The 24013-nt window shown below is 42.6% G+C and overlaps 1 protein-coding gene across 4 annotated transcripts in view; it reads left to right on the forward strand.

The window, feature by feature from the left end:
* The window catches only part of LOC137570548 (phospholipid scramblase family member 5-like), a 74413-nt gene extending 50627 nt beyond the window's left edge, over positions 1-23786 (forward strand). For all 4 annotated transcript variants that reach the window (XM_068279241.1, XM_068279242.1, XM_068279240.1 and 1 more), the window contains 2 exons: positions 9806-9967; positions 23571-23786. In XM_068279241.1, coding sequence (XP_068135342.1) covers positions 9806-9967; positions 23571-23609 — 201 coding nt within the window. In that variant the 3' untranslated portion in view covers positions 23610-23786. The remainder of the gene's footprint in view (positions 1-9805; positions 9968-23570) is intronic.
* Positions 23787-24013: the final 227 nt, after the last annotated feature.

Genomic DNA, 24013 nt, shown 5'->3' on the forward strand with positions numbered 1-24013 from the left:
CCTGCGTTGTACATAGAACGTAGATTCGAAAAGAAAATAATTGTTCCTTAAAATAAATTCAAGCAGACATAATAAAAATCGTTTCTGTCTGTTACAAAAATCGGAACAAAGCATCAAAAAAAATTCCACCGCCTCCAACCCCCCATCATGGGGTATTGCGGTATAGAGGCTACTTACGTCCATGGTGACCAGCAGAGGATCCTCCCTAAGATCTTCGACCTTCGAGATGGTATTCAGAAAATCCTGTGTATCTTTAAGATAAGAGGCGAGATTATTAACCATTGGTCTTAAAACTCTATCAAGGAAGATGGCAATATTGGAGAAAATACAGTCTATCCCCGATACAATCGGACGACCAGGTGGATTCCTATAGTTTTTGTGAATTTTGGGGAGAGTGTATAAAATTGGAATTCTAGGAAAATCCCTGTTAAGATATTTTCTAAGATCTCTATCTATTAAGCCACTAGTCTCAGCTTCTTCTAAGATTTTTTCAATCTGTGTCTTCATTGTGGCAGTAGGATCATATGTAATTTTCTCATACACCTCACTATCACTCAACTGTCTCAAAATTTCGTTCTTATACTGTATGGTATCCATAATGACTACAGCTCCGCCCTTATCTGCTGCTCTTATAGTAATTGATTTATTAGATGATAAAGAAAAAATGGCTTTGCGTTCCTGTGGGGAAAGATTGTTAGTGATATTCTTAATCTTTTTACATTCAAATTCTGATCTCAATGTTTTCACATCAGTATTGACTTTTTCTATATACGAACTAATCACCCCATGAGAGGAGGGAGTAAAGGTGCTCATATTTCTAAGTCCCTACTCTTTCAACCTAATACACTCATTGTTGGATTCTTGACCGTGGTGGGACATATTGAAAAATCCACTACTTAAAAACTGTTTAAGCTTCAAAGTTCTGAAAAATTTAGTTAGTTCCAGATCCAGTTGAAAAAAGTCCGGAAAATTAGTAGGACAAAACGAGAGTCCACGGTTTAGGACTGAATGCTCAGCTTCACTTAACGTGTATGATGAAATGTTCACCACAAGATCAACAGGGATTATCTTCCCCTCCTCAATCGCATCCTGTAATCGCCTTTCTGCTTCCCTTTGTTTTTTCCTTTGATATCTCTTTCCTCCCCGCCGCTTGTGCTGTCTGATTGGCCAGATGGTTCGTCCGTAGGTAAAAAATCTGATGATTGATCATCTCCATTCTTGGGTACATGAGGTTTCGGATTTCTTTTAGGGTTTTTTGGTTTCATAGGTCTAGGGTGCCTATTATGTCCTTCTCCTGGTCCCCTTTGCCACCTGTACACGTAGCCCACAGTGTAATCCTGTGTGTCTCTATGAAATTTACCCCTCTTTATCTCTTCCAAAGTAGCCTCATGTTCCTTTGTTATTAATGTGAGATGTTCTCTGTATTTTTCAAATTCCTCTTTCTCCATCATTTCTGCTAAGGAGATTGTTAAAGCAGAAATCTTTTTATCAATTGCAGGTAACTCCTTCATAATCTCCTCCACCGTACAGAGTATTGCATCAAATGCTGCACAGTTCCAGATCAACTCCCATCTGGCACAATAGTCCACATGCTTGGGGAATAATATAGGTGCCACCTGTGCTCGAATATTCCTAGGAATTTTGCCATCCTTATAATACTCCACTAGCGTCTTAGCGTGGAGTTCCAATTCAACATATTTCCTTTTAAGCTCTTCTAATTCCCGTTTCGTCATTTTGAGGTCAGGTTTTTTCAGGAACCCCCCACTGTTGGGGACCCGTGCCACAATGCTGGCTGCTTGCTCATTAGAGTATGCAAAAGATTTGCTTGAAGCCTGTACCCCAAGGTCCTCCATCATGCAGTATACGACACTCCTGTCAACGTATATATAGCGTAATTGTAACTGCACCGATGGTAAGTCGATGTGCCGCAATCGCCTTTGGAGTCACAAGTGTTCTGTCAATTACTCCATCAGATTCGCACCATCTAAAATCTTTTTATTAGGCAATCTTCTTTAAAAGTTACAGCATGTTAAAAGTCCACATGTGGGTGTGCACCATAGGATGACGCACAGGCGTTTCGGGCCGTCCTAGGTCCTTTCTCAAATCCTGACAGACCCACACTACCACAAGATTGCTAATCTCAGTTATATAAGGTCCAAAAGAGGACCACATAGAGAACTGCTACTTAACATACATGCATATTCATAAAAGGTGAATCCACCAATCAGGGACCAAGTCCCATATACTGATGGTAAATGCGCCTTATAATAAGGGGATACCAATCCCACGAAGAGGGGGGGACAGACACAAACTTTTAGCTCTAAGGGAAAATTACTGGATTAATAAGCTTGATACCCTTGTACCAAAGGGCCTTAATAGAGATTATGACTTAACTGCATTAATGTGAATTATAATTATTTTATTGTGAGTAACTGTGCCTTTCTTTCCACAGGTAGTGAGTCTGAGGGGTGGCGGAGGGTCTGGGACCGGAGGGGTGAGATAATGTATTGTTTGATTATTTAATTATGGTAATTCCTTTGTTGGTCGCCCGCCCGGCCCTGCACCCTCTGCTAACTGTGTGTGTGGCCACTCTGGGGCGCCTGTTCGGGTTGTTCCGCGTCCGCATGGCTAATTTGCATATATAAACTCCTGCGGACGCTGCGCAACTGTGGATGCGCTGTATCCGCTGCTTTTCCTGGCTTGTTCAGAGCGGACGTTGTCGGCGAATTCCTGATTGGCTGGAAAGCTCCACCGCATCTTGGTGCGCTGGAGCGGACGCAGTCGGCGGGTTTCTGATTGGTTAGCATGTCACTTAGTTGACGTGCATCATGGCGTAGACGTTCCGTATCGACGCTGCATGGATTCCGTGTATTGGAGGCACATGTGATGTGTTCACGTGTCCCTTTCCGTAAGACTGCGGAGTTGGCGGACGCTGTCGGCGCTGTGTCTATTGGTGCCTTGTCATGGGCCAATGGAGGCTGCATTTTTGGCCTAATGGCTTATTTTCATGTAAGGCAATGTCCAATGGGGACGCGGGCGACGCGGGTGGGCGCTCCTGATTGGCCGCAGCTAGGATCAGTTCCTACACGGACGTTGTAGGCTAAGTCTGGATTGGTCATCTTTGTCTGTACTATATTAACAGAACGTGGACACGGTGAGCCTGAGATTAAAGATTTTCCCCGGTATTTTTATACAAGTGGGATGTTACTGGTGAGTGTCCATGATGTGTAGGTTACATGTATATAGTGTGGATAATATTATGGTTATTATAAGGCGCATTTACCATCAGTATATGGGACTTGGTCCCTGATTGGTGGATTCACCTTTTATGAATATGCATGTATGTTAAGTAGCAGTTCTCTATGTGGTCCTCTTTTGGACCTTATATAACTGAGATTAGCAATCTTGTGGTAGTGTGGGTCTGTCAGGATTTGAGAAAGGACCTAGGACGGCCCGAAACGCCTGTGCGTCATCCTATGGTGCACACCCACATGTGGACTTTTAACATGCTGTAACTTTTAAAGAAGATTGCCTAATAAAAAGATTTTAGATGGTGCAAATCTGATGGAGTAACTTATTATTATGGAAGGTCAGACCCAGTAGAAGAAACAGAGGGGCAAGAAGTTTTGGAATGTTGGGATTCTTCTTTTCATTTTGATACGCTTGCTGGTAACACATGCATACCTCCCAACTTTTTGAGATGAGAAAGAGGGACACTTACGCCACGCCCCCATCACACCCCTAGTCATGAATACAACGAAGATTTCATAAGAAAAATATGTTGTTTTATAACTCAAACCACACTGGTCTTTCTATCCTGGTTCATTTCCCTTCATATTAACATTTGAAAATTAGAAATATATTAATTTAAAGGATGGGAATAAAGTTTAGAGTCAATCAAATACATTTTTCAGTAGAAAAATACCCATATTTATATAGAAAGAAGGACAGGTCGTTCCAAAAGAGGGACAGTTGGGAGCTATGCACATATGCAGACTAATATTCCGAGCCCAATTGACCCTGTATGGTATGAATTAGGCAGGGGTCACACTAGTTTGTTTTTGCACACTAAAATGCATTTAAGCTTAAGAACTCATTATAATTAATAGGCTAGTTAACATTTCAATGTGTTTTTTTGCATGCAGAAAAAAAACCTGATATATTGTAGCATAATTTCTCTATCAAATACATTAAAGCTGGCCATACACTGGCCCGATTTGCGGCCGTTTCGACAGCAGATTCGATCACTGGGATCGAATCTGCTGCCAATCGTTCGCGCTAAACGCACCCGCCGATCCCATTTCCTCCCGAAATCGGATCGGTCCGTCGATCGCGGCGTGCGGAAAAATACCGTCGATCGCCCGCGGGTAGGGAGCGTGTCGCTAGCGGCGGCCGATCCAATCAGGTATACATTACCTGACGCTGGCTCCCGGGCATCTTCGCCGCGCTGCACGGCTCTGTTCCTGCTTCCATCCCAGCGTACATTAACTTCCTGTGTCACTGCAGTGACCAGGAAGTTCAAATAGAGGGCGCTCTATTTGAACTTCCTGGTCACGGAGGGACACAGTGTACGCTGGGATGCGGTGCGGGGTGCAGCGCGGAGAAGAGGACCCGGAGCCAGCTTTAGGTAATGTATACGGGGGGGGGGGGAGACAGGCGGCAAGAGCAGCTCAACAGATTGTAATCGATTTCAGGCTGAAACCGATTCACAATCTGTTTGCAGTAAAGGCAGCCATACAATCCCTCTCTGATCAGATTCGATCAGATAGGGATCTGTCAGCTGGTCGATCTAATGGCAAATCGACCAGTGTATGGCCACCTTAACTGCTGTGAAAAAAGTGTGTGTTTTTCTGCATACAAATGCGCAAGGGCTCGATTCACTAAAGTGTGATAACTGCTATCACAGCGAGCGAGCTGCCGTGTGCAAAGGTTAGCACGCGAACAGCGTTACTTCATGTGATAAGCGAAGGTTTGCACGCGATCACGTGCGCTTTTTACTTGGCAGCTCGCGTGATAACTGCTCTGATAGCAGTTATCACACTCTAGTGAATCAAGCCCACGGTGTGAAGAAAATGGCAGTAAAAAAATGCAAGCAGAAAACTGAGGCAGGAGGTCACACTGTTTTCCCCAAACCAAAAATACATGCGGAAATGCATGTAGTGATAGTCATGGTGCCACTGCACTTTCAGGAGGCATCTGCAATCATGGCATTAAAAAAACAAAACACTACTCTCCTGAACAACACATGCATTTCTCACTGAAACAAATGGCTAGTATATAGAAATGTGTGGGGAAAAATACTTGTGCAGAAGCAAGTGTGATTACTCCCTGAAAGAAAATTGTGACCCCTGCTTTATACCCCCTCCAAAAGAAAGCTCTCAGAAACAGTCGTTTTCTTGTGTTCTGCAATCTGTGTAAGGGCTGGTTCACACTATGAGGGATTGCGCTCAGTGCGATCGGCAAAGCCCTACAGCAGTGTCACCCTATGAGGGTGTTCTCACTGCAACGTTTCAATTTTGACAAAACTGAAAATGTGCTGCCTGTGCCATTTTTAGAGCGATTGCAGATGATGGCAGCGCTATATAAATACTATATAATAATAATGAATCATTTGAATGAATAAAATATATTGATCAGGTCCACCAGACTTACTTCAACAGATGCATGCTAGTTTAATACAAGTTACCAATCATCAAATGGTTGTACATTTGTCAATGCAGTCAGGAGTATGGTTGTAGCCTCATCCTTGTAATATATTCGCTAGCGACTGAAGTTGCACCTAATTATTGTCATGATTCTTGGATTCCTTTTGCTGGTGCTGAAACCAGCATGTGTTTCAGTACAGTGCAGTAAATGTAAAACTGAAAACAGCCTACAAGGCAAAGACACTGACGTTGTGCTTTGAAGACTTTACTAAAAAAAACCCACATTAAAAATTCCCTTTGTCTCAGATTATGATATGATGAATACGCCGCTGCAAGAAATATGTTACCTTTGTGAAGGTTTAGGTTTCCTGAAACAGGGAAAAATGAGTGAGAGCTTTACTGTGCTGCTGTGTGACAAGAAGTTAAGCTGATGAGGCTGTTACAGTTTTAACAATGCTAGTTGTGATTAGACCAGTGATTCAAGCACAGGTAACATTTATGATCATCACATGTTTGATAAAACTAAGGAGACAAACATGGGTGTTCAAGTACTCATCACAGGTTGTGAAATAAATCTTAAAGGATGATAATAGCAAGAGCATGCTTACAGAAATGCTTAGTAAATAGACTAGCAGTGTGGCAAATAGGAAGGTTGCACTTGTAGTGATGTATTTTATTAAATTAATGGGGCATATTCCATGGGGGAATGTAAGTACATCCCACTCCACCAACCCCAGCAGTACATTTATGAATCGGTCATCCAGGAAGTAACAGCTGTTTTTATTGAATCAATTAACAAAACTTTGAAGGGGTACTGTAATGACATATAGTGTAGTCTACTACATTATTCAGGATACCAATTTTTATGTTAATTATACTGGTTTCATCTTCATATATTTATATATTGATGGATATTAAAGAGACTCTGTAACAAATGTTTCAGCCTTAGTTCTTCTATCCTATAAGTTCCTATGCCTGTTCTAATGTGCTCTGGCTTACTGCAGCCTTTCCTAATTGCACTGTCTCTGTAATAAATCGTATCTCCTTTCCTCTGTCGTGTCTGTCGGGCTAAGGCTTGAATGTGTGGAATGTGCAGGGCTGCTTGTGATTGGATAGAAGTGATACACACCCTCTGCAGGCCCCCTGCACACTCTGTATGACTCACACACTCTGTTTATGTGAGCCTATCACAAGCTGGTTAGTTTGTTTGTAAACACTGCCTAAAACTGTTAATTACAAGCCAGGATTGCAGCAGAGAGTGGCAGAAACAGCACAGAGGGGCATAGGAGAAAATAAGGAATAGAATAGTATGCTTTTTAGTGTAAGAATATTAGAGTACAGATTCTCTTTAACAGCGCACTCCCGTTGCCGTCCTGCCATGTAATGATCGTTGAATGGGAACATGTGTTCCCAAAGCCGATCAAAGTGCCCAAAATGAATAATCATCTAGATGCTGATTCATAAAATGAATCCTATGTACCATGAACAGTACACAGTATAAAGTGTGGTGATATTTATTGGTCAAAAGTTAAAAATACACTAACATACATTAAAAAAATCCCCCATTAGTTATTAAACCTTGCAGCCGCCCCCATCCTTTCCCTATGAAAGTCTTGTCCAAGGACTACTTTCTGAATATGTGCTGGCTTACTGAACAGGAAGAGCCAAAATTCAAACCCTGGTCTCCTGTGTCAGAGGCTGAGGCCTTACATTATCCAGCCACTGATTACACTTTCCAGCCAATGGTGTAGCCCTATCTTTCAGTGATGTCAAAGCCTAGACTGTTCAGCTATGCAGAAATCTCCTCCCAGAGTATTCTGCGAGACCAGGTGTTATTTCAACTGAATTCAGAACAACCAGCAACCAAGCATTCTGGGGCTATGCACCTGCTAGCAGAAAAAATGTCACCATCTGTGATAAATATCAGAATCAGGGCAGGGAAAGGGTGAGGAAAGATTTCACAATTGACAAAGTCTGGTTTAAAGCGGAATATAACCCTGCATTTCAACTTTGCTCTAAAACATTATTTACAGTATATTATATGCAACCAGCATTTTTTTTTTACTAGACCAGCATTGGAAGGGTTACACAGAACTTTAAAGTTCCTGGACAGAACTGCAGACGCATCCGAAGCTGACATAGATACATTTTGTTTACATAAATGTATCTAAGTGTGGCATGTGACTCACTCTCTCTGACTGAGAAGGAGCTGGAGGACAGCCAAAGAGTGTGTAACATTTATCACTTGTTACATTCTATTTAGTTAAATGTATCCATCTGAACTTCTGCATATCTCTCCACGGAACTTTAAACCTCTGTGTTTAACCCTTCCAATGCTGGTCTAGTAAAAAAAAAATGCTGGTTGCATATAATATGCTGTAAATAATGTTTTAGAGCAAAGTTAAAATGCAGGGTTATATTCCGCTTTAATTATTTATAAAGTAATATTGTAATTAACCACTTCGCCATATCTGGACGCATATATCCGTCCAGATAGGCAGTGGTGCTGCAGCCGTGTGGTGCGCGCGCCCCCGCTGCCTCCCGCTGCCCCCCCCCGATCAGTGAATGGGAATATAATTCCCATTCACCGATCCAAGTCCCCGGCAGAAATACCGACGCTTTCTCATCAGAGAGCGTGGTATTTCTGCCCCCAGGAAACAGCTTCTCTTCATTTTAGTTCCTAGATGCGACATCGTTCGCATCTAGGAATTTTTTGAATGTGGCCATCTTGTGGCCAAATAGTAAACTGCACCCACATACCTGTATTGAATAAAAAATACATTATATTACATCTAAAATTGGCTATTTACCTCCCAAACTAAAATTACCCAAATACATTTTTGTATTAAAAAAATAATAAAAAAAAATTACAATTAAAAAAAAAAAAAAAACTACATAAATAGTTACCTAAGGGTCTGAACTTTTTAAATATGCATGTCAAGAGAGTATCTTATTACATTTTTTAAAATTATAAGCTTGTAAATAGTGATGGACGCAAATTGAAAAAATGCACCTTTATTTCTAAATAAAATATCGGCGCCATAAATTGTGATAGGGACGTAATTTAAATGGTGTAATTAGCGGGACAAATGGGCACATAAAATGCATGGGTTTTAATTACTGTAGCATGTATTAATTTTAAACTATAGTGGCCAAAAACTGAGAAATAATGATTTTTTTCCATTTCTATCTTAATCTTCCTGTTAAAATGTATTTACAGTAAAGTGGCTCTTAGCAAAATGTACTACCTAAAGAAAGCCTAATTAGTGGCGGAAAAAACGAGATATAGATCAATTAATTTTGATAAGTAGCGATAAAGTTATTAGCGAATGAATGGGAGGTGAACATTGCTCGGATGCATAAGATTTTCGAAGCTGTAGGCTGAAGTGGTTAAAAAAAACATACAAATAATTACATACAGTGATTAAAAATTAATACATTTCATTATATTCACTACAGTTCCTCTTGAATCATAACTCTGCTATTGGTCCTTTTTGTTTTTCACTGTTTTTATTTTTTATTTGCTCTTTTACCTCATCTTTCTGTAAATACTGTTATCTCATTAATATTATAAATGCAAAAGTGTGGATGTTTGTTACTCAATCATGCAACAATGGCTGAACAGATTTGAATGAAATTTGGCACACACATACCCTTTTTCTCCGAAATTAAGACATCCCCTGAAAGTAATCCCTAGCAGGAATTTTGAGTGTGCTTGAAATATAAGCCCTGGCTACCACGAAAGTAAGCCCTAGCGGCAGTAAGGATGAAAAATTTGGCAACTTTTGTTATTACTGGAGCCGATGGTCTCGCGGGCAGGACCATGTCTCCGTCATTGGGCAATCACTGCTACTCAGCAAGTGCAGTGATTGGCCCAATAACGGAGCCATGGTCCCACATGCGAGACCATGAGCTCCAGTAAAAACACAAGTTGCTGTACTTCTCTATAAGCTGAAGTTCAGAGACACAGAGGAATGAAGCTGGGGAGAGAATGCATGGGGACATCGGAGGACATCGCAACTTACCACACATAATGTATTTCCTTATTGACAAAATATCAATATGATAACCAAGATTTCCATGTCTAGTAACCTTGATCATAGCATCTACCAGCCTGTATGTAGAAATATAAATGTTTTGTATTCTCTTATTTTATGTAGGTGAAAACATTAAATGAAAAGTCTGCCGTTGGAAAGATTTCCAAATATTGGTCTGGATTTGTGAATGATGTTTTTACCAATGCTAACAACTTTGGAATACACTTTCCTGTAGATCTGGATGTCAAGCTTAAAGCTGCACTGATTGGCACGTGCTTCTTAATAGTAAGTAGAGTGAGTTTTACCGACCAACTAGAAAATAATCAAAGCAAATCTGGACAGTAAGTTCCAAGCACCAGAAGCCAAAGCATGTTAACCAATAATCTCACTCAGTGGCAGGCAAGGTGAAAAGGTTATAGCTCCTGGAGTCTCAGGTATAATATTCGTTTTAGAAAGGGAAGGTTAGTATGAAATTAGTGTAAAGGTTTTGGTTGGTGGTTGAGTAACATTAAGATTAGTGTAATGATCCCTTTCAGGATAAAATACTGATATAAAACGATGGGTTTGATTGTTTTATTGATACCGTTAGGTTAGTTCGAAGAATCATCTCAGGGCACTGGCGTAGGGGGTCACCATAGTACCCATAGCTGGTGCTACGGGGCCTGTAGCCAGGGGCATTTTTCTACAGTGTCAAGGTGGCCACTTATGATACAATCTGCCAAAAGATCGTTTACAAACGATGTTTTGCATGAACGTTTGAAAATTATAGTTTGTAACCACTAATGGACAAAAGTATTTTAACCAATTCGATTTTTGGATTGATCCTGTCTGATTGGATTGGTTAGGAGATTTTTGTCCATTAGTGGTCCCAAACTAGCAATTGTTCAAGTGTAGAATAGGTTATAAACAGTGGTTTGGTAAATTGTACCATTAGTGGCCACAAAACCTACACCAAATTACCCCTACCCCTTGCTGTTCTAGCACTCACCCCTGTCTTCTCCCACTTTCTGTTTCGTGCCTCCGGTCCTCAATGTGGTGGCAGACAGGTGGAGAGGGATTATTTTCCCACCTGCCTGCTCCTCCTGTATGGATACCTCCATGGCTGGCCACTAAACCCTTAGTTCTGGCCAGGGAGGGTAGGAAGTGTATGAGGAGTGGCAGAGCGTGTTGGTCTGCTGCTGCGAACCGAGGAGTGATGCGACACCTGTCCGACTAAAGGAGGAAGAAGAGTGCACTCTGCATTGTGTCCAGCCACTGTCTGTAAGCCAGGTGGTAAGCATGAAGGAGGGGGCACTGCTGCCTACGAACCAATCTACCACTTGACCTGGCACTTAGATTTACCAATCTACCACTGAACACCAGGGGAAACGATATAGTCGTGTATGAGGGAATGGGGAGGAGAATTCCCTGGACCACCAGGAAAAGCTATGGGGTGGGGGCACCAGACCAAGCTATAGGTGGGCATCAGACCACCAGTTAAAGTTATAGGAGTGCAGGGAAGACCAGGAAAAGCCATAGCAGTGCAAGGGGGGGGGGGCACCAGGGAAAGTTATAGGGGTGCAGGGGGACACCAAACAACCAGGAAAAGGCTTTAGGAGCAGTCCTGTTGCTGAGGAGCAGTTAAAGTGGACCTGAACTCAGAACTCCTAACTGCTCTAAAAGATACACAATGGCATAGTAACCTTTAAACAAAAAAACATTTTTTGTTACAGCTGATACAAATCCTAATATAAATCTGCACTATTTCTACTTCCTGATTCGTGGAAGCAGACATATTGTTTACAACCTGTACTTTCAAATGGGCTTATCTGCTTATCTGCCATTGGCAGTCATGTGACACAGGGGAGGGATCAAATTACAACTAGTGATTAGACACAAATGAGGGGGGAATTAAACAGGCTAAACTCTTTAAATACATACAGAGTGCATTTCTGTTATGTTTTTCTTGTGTTTTGTGCAAGAGTTCAGGTCCACTTAAAAAACAGCACTGCCAAAAATGGGTGCCATTGTTATTTATTATAAATTGATAGCTGTTAGGCTATTTAGCGGACTGTTGTGATTGACTTGTTATTTATCTGATTATTGTTAGTGAGGATCAGTGGGTCTTAACTATTTCCCCTCCCCGGGACAAGTAACTACGTCCCTGCAAAATGCCACAAGTACTACGTCCCTTCCGCAGCACCCGACACCCCCCCCCCCCCCCCGCTCGCCCCCATGCACTCGGAACCATCGCTCATTACCGCTGATCGTCAGCCGCTAGATCAATGAATGGGAAAACAAATCCCATTCATTGATCTAAGTTCCCCTGTGAATGGCTGCAGCCGTCTATTCAGACGGCTCTGCCATTCCTAAATCCCGTGCACGGAGTGCTTCCGTTTCCATACTAATAGTACAGAGCTGAAGTCACCACTGAGGACATTTTGTGGCCAAATTGTATTATTACATCCCCTTTTTTTTCAGTTTATCATCCCTAGTTACCCCGGACCGGCTCCCGACCTCACAGCCCGGGTCGGGCTCTCTTGCCTGCACTAACATGGCCGCATGAGCTGGCCGCGGCTGCGCAGTCCGCATACCCCCTGATCCTTGCAACAGGCTGCTTCCCGGGGGGGGTTGGCCCCAGAGCTGCGCAGCCGCACTCGCGGCTATGTGGACTGCACAGCCACGGCCAGCTCATGCGGCCATGTTAGTGCAGGCAAGAGAGCCCGACCCGGGCCGTGAAGTCGGGAGCCGGCCCGGGGGGCTATTGAGCAGCGGGGACCCGTCGGAACAGCACGGAGGGCGCGGACGGCGTCCTTCGTGCCTACAAAAGTGATGCAGGTATTTAACTTTTTTTGACATTTGGCCTCGGAAGGCCTTTAAGGTTAAAGGGACACTGTAGGGGGGTCGGGGAAAAATGAGTTGAAGTTACCCGGGGCTTCGAATAGTCCCCCGCAGGCATCCTGTGCTCGTGCAGCCACTCACCGATGCTCCAGCCCCGCCTCCGGTTTACTTCTGGAATTTCAGAATTTAAAGTCTGAAAACCACTGTGCCTGCGTTGCCGTGTCCTCGCTTCCCCTGATGTCACCAGGAGCGCATGGCGCAGGCACAGACCATACTAGGCCACTACCAGTCAGGTCTAAGGGTTAGGCACCACCAGGGGATGGTTCTGTGTGAGAGTAGGAAGAGGTTAGGTTATAATCAGGTTGTAGACTATGGGTAAATTTACCGATAATGTGATACCAATATTGAATTGTTATTTACCAGTTTTTGTTTTGGTAATTGGTTTTTAACATTGCACCTAAATTGTTATTTACTGTAATTGTTATTGAAAGTGTTATTAAATGTTGCACCTAAATTAGCTCGCAACTTATTCAAATGTATGCTGTTGCTGACCGATTTATTCTAATTTAATTGGAGATGTACATCTAAGTTTGTTTGACAACTTCCTCTGCAGCTAATTAGTTGTATTTTCAGGGAGTCAGATGATTAGGGATGCCTATCTTTACATCCAATTGACAGCCAAGATAATTACAAATGATTGCAATGACCATCAAAAGATTAATGTCTGTATGTGTCTTTAAAACTGTGAAATATAAATACAATAATTTGATTATTTTTCATTGACCACAAGATTAGATGTGTTTGGGCAGACCTAACATGGTACATAGTGTTCTATAGACCTGCAAAGCAGCATTGTGCAGCATCAGTTTGGCAAGTTCCATACACAGATCCCCACAGTATGAAGACAAAGACAGCTTTGCTTTTTAACACTGAACAAATGAATACCTACAAAAATATTGCTGTAATGTGGAAACTATAAATGCTGTTTGTATGTTAACCACTAGGTGGCAGCCTTGTCACATACTTACCAAAAAATACAGTACTGCATTAGTGCATCTTACTTACAAAAAAAATTGTAATGTTTTTCACATATACTGAATGTATGAATGTATAGAAAATCCCCTACAAATAACTCAGGTTGCATAAATCATCATGAACACAAATGTATTTTTACCTACAAAATATACTGTATTGTGACAAACTTTTAATTACACATTCAAGCATTGTTTAAACTGATGTAAGCACAGTAGTTCAAAGCATATTATGGTACATTGAAAAGAACCAAAAACATTGTTAATGTGATATGTCCAAATCCAGAGCTGACTAAAAGTTTATCCATACGTTTCAGTGTATTAAAAGTAGGTTTGTAGCTGTGCAATATAACACCGATCACAGTTAATCAATATGAGGCGGGTCACACTGGCGAACTCAGGGGGCTGTTCCGGGTGTCTGGAACCTCCCCCCTGCACTGAGCTGTGTATTCAGCCAGGGAAGCCCGCATAATATAAACAGCCTCATTCTCCCTCCCTTCTTACTTCTGGTGCCTCCCTCCAGCTAATAGAATGAGAGAGGCAGCCGGGTTTCCCTCACAACCCTCACAAGAAGATGCAGCCTGCAGTGAGAGAACGTTGATTATGGAGTCCTGGACTCTCCACAGCACAGAAGTGTCAGACATGATGAAATTAGAGTGCAGGCAAGCTGGTAAATATGCACAGCATGATGCAGAGCTTGCCTGGACTCAGGGTCCGTGTGCAAACATCTGTCTGGTCTCTCCCCATTGTTATAATGACTGCATGTGTGGATAAGGTGTGGAACTGTGGATAACAAGCTGAAAAGTTTTTGACAGTCCCTAGACTCCAGGAGGGCTTCTTTCTGACTTGTGTGAGAGACTGACAGGGACAGGAGTCCGATTACAGGCAAGTAGCCTGTGTGATGTGGGACTTCAATACAGATAAGTTCTCTGCTCCATCTCCGGGGCTATTCTCAATTTCTCCACTCCTCTCTCTGGGCTAGTGCACGCCAAAATGACAATAGCAATCGCTAGCAATTTGTGAGTGTGATTTTGTGAAGTGATTTTCAGAGCGATTTTTGAATGAATTGCTCAAAAACATGCTACATGCAGTATACCTGCGATTTTGAAAAAATCACAACGCTGCTGTGGGAACACCCACATAGGGTAACATTAGCCAAGCGCTTTTCAAATCACTGTTGATTTGAAAAACGCTCAGAAGCACTCTTGGTGTGCACCAGCCCTCCCTCATTCACCTTTGTTTCCCTCTTCCCTTAGTGCTGGCTGGCTGACTGTGTGTTCTTGTCTTACAGGAAAGCTAAATAAAAGTGCAATCCTGGTGAGGCAAAATAATATTTAGTATTTATGTAGCGCCGACATCTTCCGCAGATGCATATATCCCTGCATCATATGGGTATCGCTTGCGCTATGTGAAACTATGTAGCATATTCCACTGAATTGTCCAAACTAAGTCTATCTCCTGTTCCTCTCTTGGGGAGTTGTTCCAGCGCTGTCCCCCGTTCACATTTGCTGCTACCAGAAGCCCTCAGAAACACTCGTGTCCTTGAGTACTTCCAAAGATAGGCAGCTCCGTAATACGCCAGCGCACTTTTGTGCATGGGCAGTATGGAGCCACCTGTATTCGGAAGCACTCGGGACATACGTGCTTCTGGACCTTTCAGGAACCCCCCCCTTAAAAATCCTGCGTTTGCCCCTGGGTCACACACTAAATAGCCCAACACAGGTACCACAAAGATGTTAAAATTTGTTAGTGCACTCTCTTATTCCCACAGTACATACCCTGAATTGTACAAGCTTCAATCCACCAGGCTCAGTCCTCCCAGATCCTTAAAGTGTACTTGAGATGGTGGCAAAGTAAAAATGTATACATACCTGGGGCTTCCTCTAGCCCGCTTCGGCCTGATCGCTCCCCGCCATCCTCCACCACCTCCTCATTCAACCGAATTCCTGCCGGTAACTACGGCCAGTCGGGGCCAGTCGGCGCAGGTGCACTGCAACTGCGCACTCCCCCACGCGCGCACAGCCGGGCCATACATGCGCAGTAAGCCCCAATTCCCAAACTTACTGTGAGGAATTGCAGATGAACAAGGAGGCAGTGGAGGATGGCTATGGATTGATCAGGCTGAAGGGGGCAGGAGGAAGCCCCAGGTGTGTATACATTTTTGCTTTGCTGCCATCTCAGGTTTACTTTAAGAAGCAACAAAAGTATAAAAGTATCTAAACCGTTTAAAACATGAGGGAGGAGGCAGTGGTGGACTTACCTCCTACAAGCAGACAAAAAATTGCCAACGTGTTTGTCAAATACAACAAGATTATTTACATACTCTGGTTGACAATGCAACACGTTTCAAAGGTTTGATCCCGCTTTATCAGGCAATAACAATGGAGCAATAGCATATGTGGTCAGAAGAAGAGCCAGGCACCTCTGAGGGAAGTCAAGAAATCGTGGTACTTTGCAGAGTCATTGGGAATCTTAAAGATCTGATCCACCGTGACAGTCATCATGACCACGCATCACTAAACATTGTTCGCTTGATCGTGGGCCTGTACCCACTTCATGAGATCGTGGAAATGATTGCTCGTCACTCAAAAAAATCACCTCTGAGGTGCCTGGCTCTTCTACTGACCACATATGTCTCTGAGGTGCCTGGCCCTTCTACTGACCACATATGCTATTGCTTTGTTGTTATTAACTGATGAAGCGGGATCAAACCTGCGAAACGCATTGCATCGTCCCCCAGAGTATGTAAATAAACTTGTTGTACTTTACAAACACAATTTTTGTGTCTGCCTGGAGGAGGCAAGTCCACCAATGCCTCCTCGTGTTTTAAACTGTTTAGATACTTTTATCCTTTTGGCGTCTCTGTATCCATACTACGCCATATCAAGTCCACCCCTGGTGGAGGGGCCTTACCCACTTTTTTCCTCATCTACGGAGAGTGACTTCTTAATCCTGAGTGGGGTCAGGTCTAATCTCCCCACCTTTCTATACAGTGGTTGCCTTTGAGGTAACCCTGCTTTGTGAGTACAGCTTATTATCATACTTCATTTCAACTACCAGTGCATACTACACTATATCTGGCTCTTGGTGTCCCTACTCTGTGTTCTGTTAAGCTAAATACTCACCACCTGATGGAGGAAGATGGATTCAATTCAGTGACATCCCCCTGATGGCGAGCGTTCCACGATCCATCTTCTGGCTTGTGGGTGCATGCCATGTCACAAGATGGGCGGGAAGTCAATTGGGTCATTGGGAATATTAAAGAGAATCTGTATTGTTAAAATCGCACAAAAGTAAACATACCAGTGCGTTAGGGGACATCTCCTATTACCCTCTGACACAATTTCGCCGCTCCTCGCCGCATTAAAAGTGGTTAAAAACAGTTTTAAAAAGTTTGTTTATAAACAAACAAAATGGCCACCAAAACAGGAAGTAGGTTGATGTACAGTATGTCCACACATAGAAAATACATTCATACACAAGCAGGCTGTATACAGCCTTCCTTTTGAATCTCAAGAGATTATTCGTGTGTTTCTTTCCCCCTGTTCTCATGCACTGAAGTTTCAGGCTGCTTGTTTCTTCCTGCAAACAGCTTTGCCCTTGTCTGTAATTCTTCAGTATGTGAAAGCCCAGCCAGCTCAGAGGACGATTTATCCAGCTTGTAAAAGATAAGAGAGAAGAGAGAAGCTGCTCTAATCCTAAATAACACACAGGCAGTGTGCATACAGGGGCCTAGAAGGGGGAGTTCATAGCAGAATCACAACACTGAAGAACTTGGCAGCCTTCCAGACACAGGCTGACAAGTCTGACAAGAGAGAGATAAGTTGATTTATTACAGAGATGGTGATAGTAGAACGTGCTGCAGTAAGCCAGAACACATTAGAATAGCTTTTTGAACTTGTAGGATGATAAAAAACAGAATGCAATTTTTGTTACGGAGTCTCTTTAAAGATTTGATCCACCGTGACAGTCGTCATCACCATACATCGCTAAACGTTGTTCGCTTGATTGTGGGCCTGTGAGACCGTGGAAACGATTGCTCGTCGCTCAAAAAAATCACCGGTCGTCGGGAAAATCACAAATGTGGGGAAAAGAGAGCGCACTAACAAACCGTTAACATTTCAGTATATGTAATACATGATTCGACATACTGTAAAAATTAGACCAAGAGGTTGTTTGTTAGTCAAATTTGTTTTATTATACATACAGTAATAGATTAGATAAGATATGCTAATACATAAGTACTCAAATAAGTCCATAAAGTAAGTTTTGTGAAATAAAGAGGAGTGACTCAGAATAAGTATTGAACACAATAAAAAAAGGAGGTGCAAAAAGGAATGGGAAGCCAATAAACATCTGTACCTGGCTACCTATATACTGCTGCCCATATAGCTCACTACCTATACTGAAGGCCCCATCTGTACCTGGCTAACTATATACTGCTGCCCCTATAGCTCACTACCTGTACTGAAGGCCCCATCTGTATCCGGCTACCTATATACTGCTGCCCATATTGCTCACTGCCTATACTGAAGGCCCCATCTGTACCTGGCTACCTTTATACCAGGGCTGTGGAGTCGGTACAAAAATCCACCGACTCCGACTCTGACTCCTCAGTTTAGGATTCCACCGACTCCGACTCCTCTAATTTGCATATTACAATCTTGTTGAATGAAAGTATGTAACATGAAATTCGTCTCTTAACTGCCAACGCTTAGGGATTTTAAAAGACAACTGAAGTGAGAAGGATATGGAGATTGCCATATTTACAGTGGTGTGAAAAACTATTTGCCCCCTTCCTGATTTCTTATTCTTTTGCATGTTTGTCACACTCAAATGTTTCTGCTCATCAAAAACCGTTAACTATTAGTCAAAGATAACATAATTGAACACAAAATGCAGTTTTAAATGATGTTTTTTATTATTTAGTGAGAAAAAAAACTCAAAACCTACATGGCCCTGTGTGAAAAAGAAATTGCCCCCTGAACCTAATAACTGGTTGGGCCACCCTTAGCAGCAATAACTGCAATCAAGCATTTGTTATAACTTGCAATGTGTCTTTTACAGCGCTCTGGAGGAATTTTGGCCCACTCATCTTTGCAGAATTGTTGTAATTCAGCTTTATTTGAGGGTTTTCTAGCATGAACAGCCTTTTTAAGGTCATGCCACAACATCTCAATAGGATTCAGGTCAGGACTTTGACTAGGCCACTCCAAAGTCTTCATTTTGTTTTTCTTCAGCCATTCAGAGGTGAATTTGCTGGTGTGTTTTGGGTCATTGTCCTGCTGCAGCACCCAAGATCGCTTCAGCTTGAGTTGACGAACAGATGGCCGGACATTCTCCTTCAGGATTTTTTAGCAGAGAGTAGAATTCATGGTTCCATCTATCACAGCATGCCTTCCAGGTCCTGAAGGAGCAAAACAACCCCAGACCATCACACTACCACCACCATATTTTACTGTTGGTATGATGTTCTTTTGCTGAAATGCTGTGTTACTTCTACGCCAGATGTAACAGGACACGCACCTTCCAAAAAGTTCAACTTTTGTCTCGTCGGTCCACAAGGTATTTTCCCAAAAGTCTTGGCAATCATTGAGATGTTTTTTTAGCAAAATTGAGATGAGCCTTATTGTTCTTTTTGCTTAAAAGTGGATTGCGCCTTGGATATCTTCCATGCAGGCCGTTTTTGCCCAGTCTCTTTCCTATGGTGGAGTCATGAACACTGACCTTAATTGAGGCAAGTGAGGCCTGCAGTTCTTTAGATGTTGTCCTGGGGTCTTTTGTGGCCTCTCGGATGAGTTTTCTCTGTGCTCTTGGGGTAATTTTGGTCGGCCGGCCACTCCTGGGAAGGTTCATCACTGTTCCATGTGTTTGCCATTTGTGGATAATGGCTCTCACTGTGGTTTGCTGGAGTCCCAAAGCTTTAGAAATGGCTTTATAACCTTTACCAGACTGATAGATTTCAATTACAGTACTTTTGTTCTCATTTGTTCCTGAATTTCTTTGGATCTTGGCATGATGTCTAGCCTTTGATGTGCTTTTGGTCTACTTATCTGTGTCAGATAGCTCCTATTTAAAGAGAATCTGTATTGTTAAAATCGCACAAAAGTAAACATACCAGTGCGTTAGGGGACATCTCCTATTACCCTCTGTCACAATTTCGCCGCTCCTCGCCGCATTAAAAGTGGTTAAAAACAGTTTTAAAAAGTTTGTTTATAAACAAACAAAATGGCCACCAAAACAGGAAGTAGGTTGATGTACAGTATGTCCACACATAGAAAATACATCCATACACAAGCAGGCTGTATATAGCCTTCCTTTTGAATCTCAAGAGATCATTGTGTGTTTGTTTCCCCCTGCATCTCTCATGCACTGAAGTTTCAGGCTGCTCTTTTCTTCCTGCAAATAGCTTTGCCCTTGTCTGAATTTCCTCAGTATGTGAAAGCCCAGCCAGGTCAGAGGACGATTTATCTAGCTTGTAAAAGATAAGAGAGAAGAGAGAAGCTGCTCTAATCTAAATAATACACAGGCAGTGTGCACAGAGGGGCCTGGAAGGGGGAGTTCATAGCAGAACCACAACACTGAAGAACTTGGCAGCCTTCCAGACACAGGCTGACAAGTCTGACAGGGGAAAGATACATTGATTTATTACAGAGACTGTGATAGCAGAAAGTGCTGCAGTAAGCAAGAACACATTAGAATAGCTTTTGGAACTTGTAGGATGATAAAAAACAGGATGCAATTTTTGTTACGGAGTCTCTTTAAGTGATTTCTTGATTGAAACAGGTGTAGCAGTAATCAGGCCTGGGGTGACTACAGAAATTGAACTCAGGTGTAATAAACCACCTTTAAGTTATTTTTTAACAAGGGGGGGGCAATCAATTTTTCACACAGGGCCATGTAGATTTGGAGTTTTTTTTTCTCACTAAATAATAAAAACCATCATTTTAAAACTGCATTTTGTGTTCAATTAGGTTATCTTTGACTAATAGTTAACGATTTTTGATGAGCAGAAACATTTAAGTGTGACAAACATGCAAAAGAATAAGAAATCAGGAAGGGGGCAAATAGTTTTTCACACCACTGTATTCCCTTTAGTCATAGACTAAAACTAGTCCTTGGTAAGAGTACTTGTAAAAGGTACAGACCGGGACAAAGAACATCTATAAGGCCCTAGGCAATGTAACTGTGGGTACATGTTAGAGTGATGTGCAGGTACTCTGCAGGGGAATGAGGAGATTCTTCCTCTATTACACATTCTTCATGCACAATCTGAACCAGGTTTATAAGTGATAGACAACAATTCTGTGTTCAATGTGCACAACATTCTCAGAGGATTCCCAGCAGCTCTGTGGAGAGTGCATATGTAGAGTATAGTACTACTGTGTAACAAAGTAAACCTGAGACAGATGAAATTAAAGTTTTTAATACATATCTGGGGCTTCCTCCAGCCCCCTTCAGGCTAATCATAATCAGTCCCTCGCTGTCCTCCTCCGCCATCTGGTCCAGGTACTTGAGCCAGTCTGGTGTAGTGCGCATGCACACGCCGCAGCTGGGAGCGTACTACACCTGCGCAGCACTATTGCGCAGGTGCAGAATGCTCCTGACTGTGGAAGCGCCACGCGGCCGGACTGCGCTGACTAGCTGAATTACCAAGACTCATAGCAGAAGATCCAGGTGGTGGTGGACAGCGAGGGACTGATTAGCCTGAAGGGGGCTGGAAGAAGCCGCAGGTATGTATACAACTTTTCTTTTCATCCTTCTCGGGTACCATTTAATTCATAGTCACCAAACCAAATTTTAACAACATATCAAATTATTTGATTTCATTAACAAAGAGAGTGCATGGATTTGCATAAATCAGAATCAACGCAGAATTATTTCCATCTCACTGACCATCTCTATTAGTGACACGGCTACACATCAGGCTTTATACTTACAGCATAGATGTTATTTCGTATATATAAGAGATTCCTGTGTACACATCATATATACAGTCACAATCAGATATGTATATCTGACTATGATCTGAGAAATGATGACTATTATGATGACTATGATGACTATTATCTGAGAAATAGAAAATTGTATCATATTTTCTATTTTAATTACAGTTTAAATTCATTAGGAGTCGGAGTCGGAGCATTTTTTCCCGACTCCGACTCCAGGCACCCAAAATTGCCCCGACTCCGACTCCACGACTCCACAGCCCTGCTATATACTACTGCCCCTATAACTCACTACTTATACTGATGGCACCATCTGTACCTGGCTACCTATATCCTGCTGCACCTATAGCTCACTACCTATACCGACAGCGCAATCTGTACCTGGTTACCTATATACTGCAGCACCTATATCTCACTACCTATACTGTCTGCAGCACCTGTAGCTCGCTACCTATATTGGAGCACCACCTGTACTTGGCTACCTATACTGCAGCACCTATGGCTCACTACATATACTGAGGGCACCGCATGTACCGTACCTGGCTACCTATACTACGGCACCTGTACCAGGCTACCTATACTCCAGCACATATAGCCCGCTACCTAAACTGAGGGCACCACCTGTACGCTATCTCTTATGTTAACTGGGGACTACCTGCATTTTGCTAGTACTTGGCTCCACCCACAGCACATCTTGATTATGCCCCCTTTTTGGTGTTGGTGCCACACCCGTTATTTTGCTGCGGCGCCTCAAGTCATGGGCTACTTGGGGCCACCAAAAGCTTAGCTGCACCCCTACCAATAAACCTCTCAAATGTGCCATTATATATATCATTGCAAATAAGCTGGTTTAATCCTAACTATTCTATTCTATTTAACTATTCTATTTATTATTTATTTAGTATTTATATAGCGCTGACATCTTCTGCAGCTCTTTACAGAGTACATAGTCATGTCTCTAAATGTCCCTCAGAGAATCTCACAATCGAATCTACCATACCATGGCTCCAAAACATTAGCAGTGTTTTGATATTGGATTTCCAAAAGATTAGCAGCAGATCTGAGACTACAAATGCTATGAAAGGTTGAACATGTTTCTTTACAAATGCTTTATTTACTTAAAGGGATACTGTAGGGGGGTCGGGGGAAAATTAGTTGAACTTACCTGGGGCTTCTAATGGTCCCCCACAGACATCCTGTGCCTGCGCAGCCACTCCCCAATGCTCCGGCCCCGCCTCCCGTTCACTTCTGGAATTTCAGACTTTAAAGTCTGAAAACCACTGCGCCTGCGTTGCCGTGTCCTCGATCCCGCTGATGTCACCAGGAGCGTACTACGCAGGCCTAGTATGGTCTGTGTCTGCGCAGTACACTCCTGGTGACATCAGCGGGAACAAGAACACAGCAATGCAGGCACAGTGGTTTTCAGACTTTAAAGTCTGAAATTCTAGAAGTGAACTGGAGGCGGGGCCGGAGCATCGGTGAGTGGCTGCGTGGGCACAGGATGTCTGCGGGGGACCGTTAGAAGCCCCGGGTAAGTTCAACTCATTTTCCCCCGACCCCCTACAGTATCCCTTTAAGGCCCAGAAATGTCCTGATTGCACAATAAATGTCAGGATCAAGAATGGAATAATAAGACACAAACGCCTATTCTGAATACTTGGGATGTGCTCACTAAACTTAATTTAAATTTTACCGAATTATAAGAATAATAATGCCAAAAAGGAATAAGGGTAAGAAGAGCCATGAATTAAAAAGTAAGATGGTTAAGCCCCTCCCCTCCCCTTGTCTTGGAAATTCCATTAGGGAACTTGTCGATAGAAGATTTTTCTTCCAGTGGAATAGGTATTTTGATGTTCTGAGCATATGTGTTCCAATGGGCTTCACAACGTTAACTTTCAAGTCATGTTTGTTCAACTAAATACTGCATAAAATACTTTCTGTTTGCAAAAGTAGAGCAAAGCAGACATTTTGTCTGGAAATGAACAAATTCAGCTGTGGTAAGTGAAGGGCTGGGTTTGAACTTTGATCTTAAAGTGTATTTAACTCCACCAAGGATTGGTAAGAAGCAATTTGTACATTTATTTCTAGGATTTGATGTACTTTGAGCAATCTTCAGATGGGATTTGAAGCCAGTGAAGTAATTACCAGAAAGACCGTTGACTGGAATAATTAAAGGACAATGGACAATTGCTGGTCCAGAGAGAAGAAGATGCCTCAAATGTATTATTATTAAAAGTGTAGCTGAACTTTTTTGAAAAAACTAAAAACTTTTTCCTAAAGGCCAAAATAAAAGTATTGAAAATATTTTGTTGAGCATTTCTATACACAACCAGGGGCGTAACTACATATCATGGGGCCCCAAAGCAAAACGTTGATGGGACCCTGCAATATTCGCACCCTTTCGCTTGCCTACCCCTGGTGGTGGCCCTCACAGCCTTGGGCCCCATCTTGCGAGGATCCTAAAAGTGTGGACATCCTAATCTTCACATCCATAACATGTAGCCACACAAACACCTGATCTGAAGGATGGA

The sequence above is a fragment of the Hyperolius riggenbachi genome, chromosome 4, assembly GCF_040937935.1.
Source record: "Hyperolius riggenbachi isolate aHypRig1 chromosome 4, aHypRig1.pri, whole genome shotgun sequence".
Lineage (NCBI taxonomy): Eukaryota > Metazoa > Chordata > Amphibia > Anura > Hyperoliidae > Hyperolius > Hyperolius riggenbachi.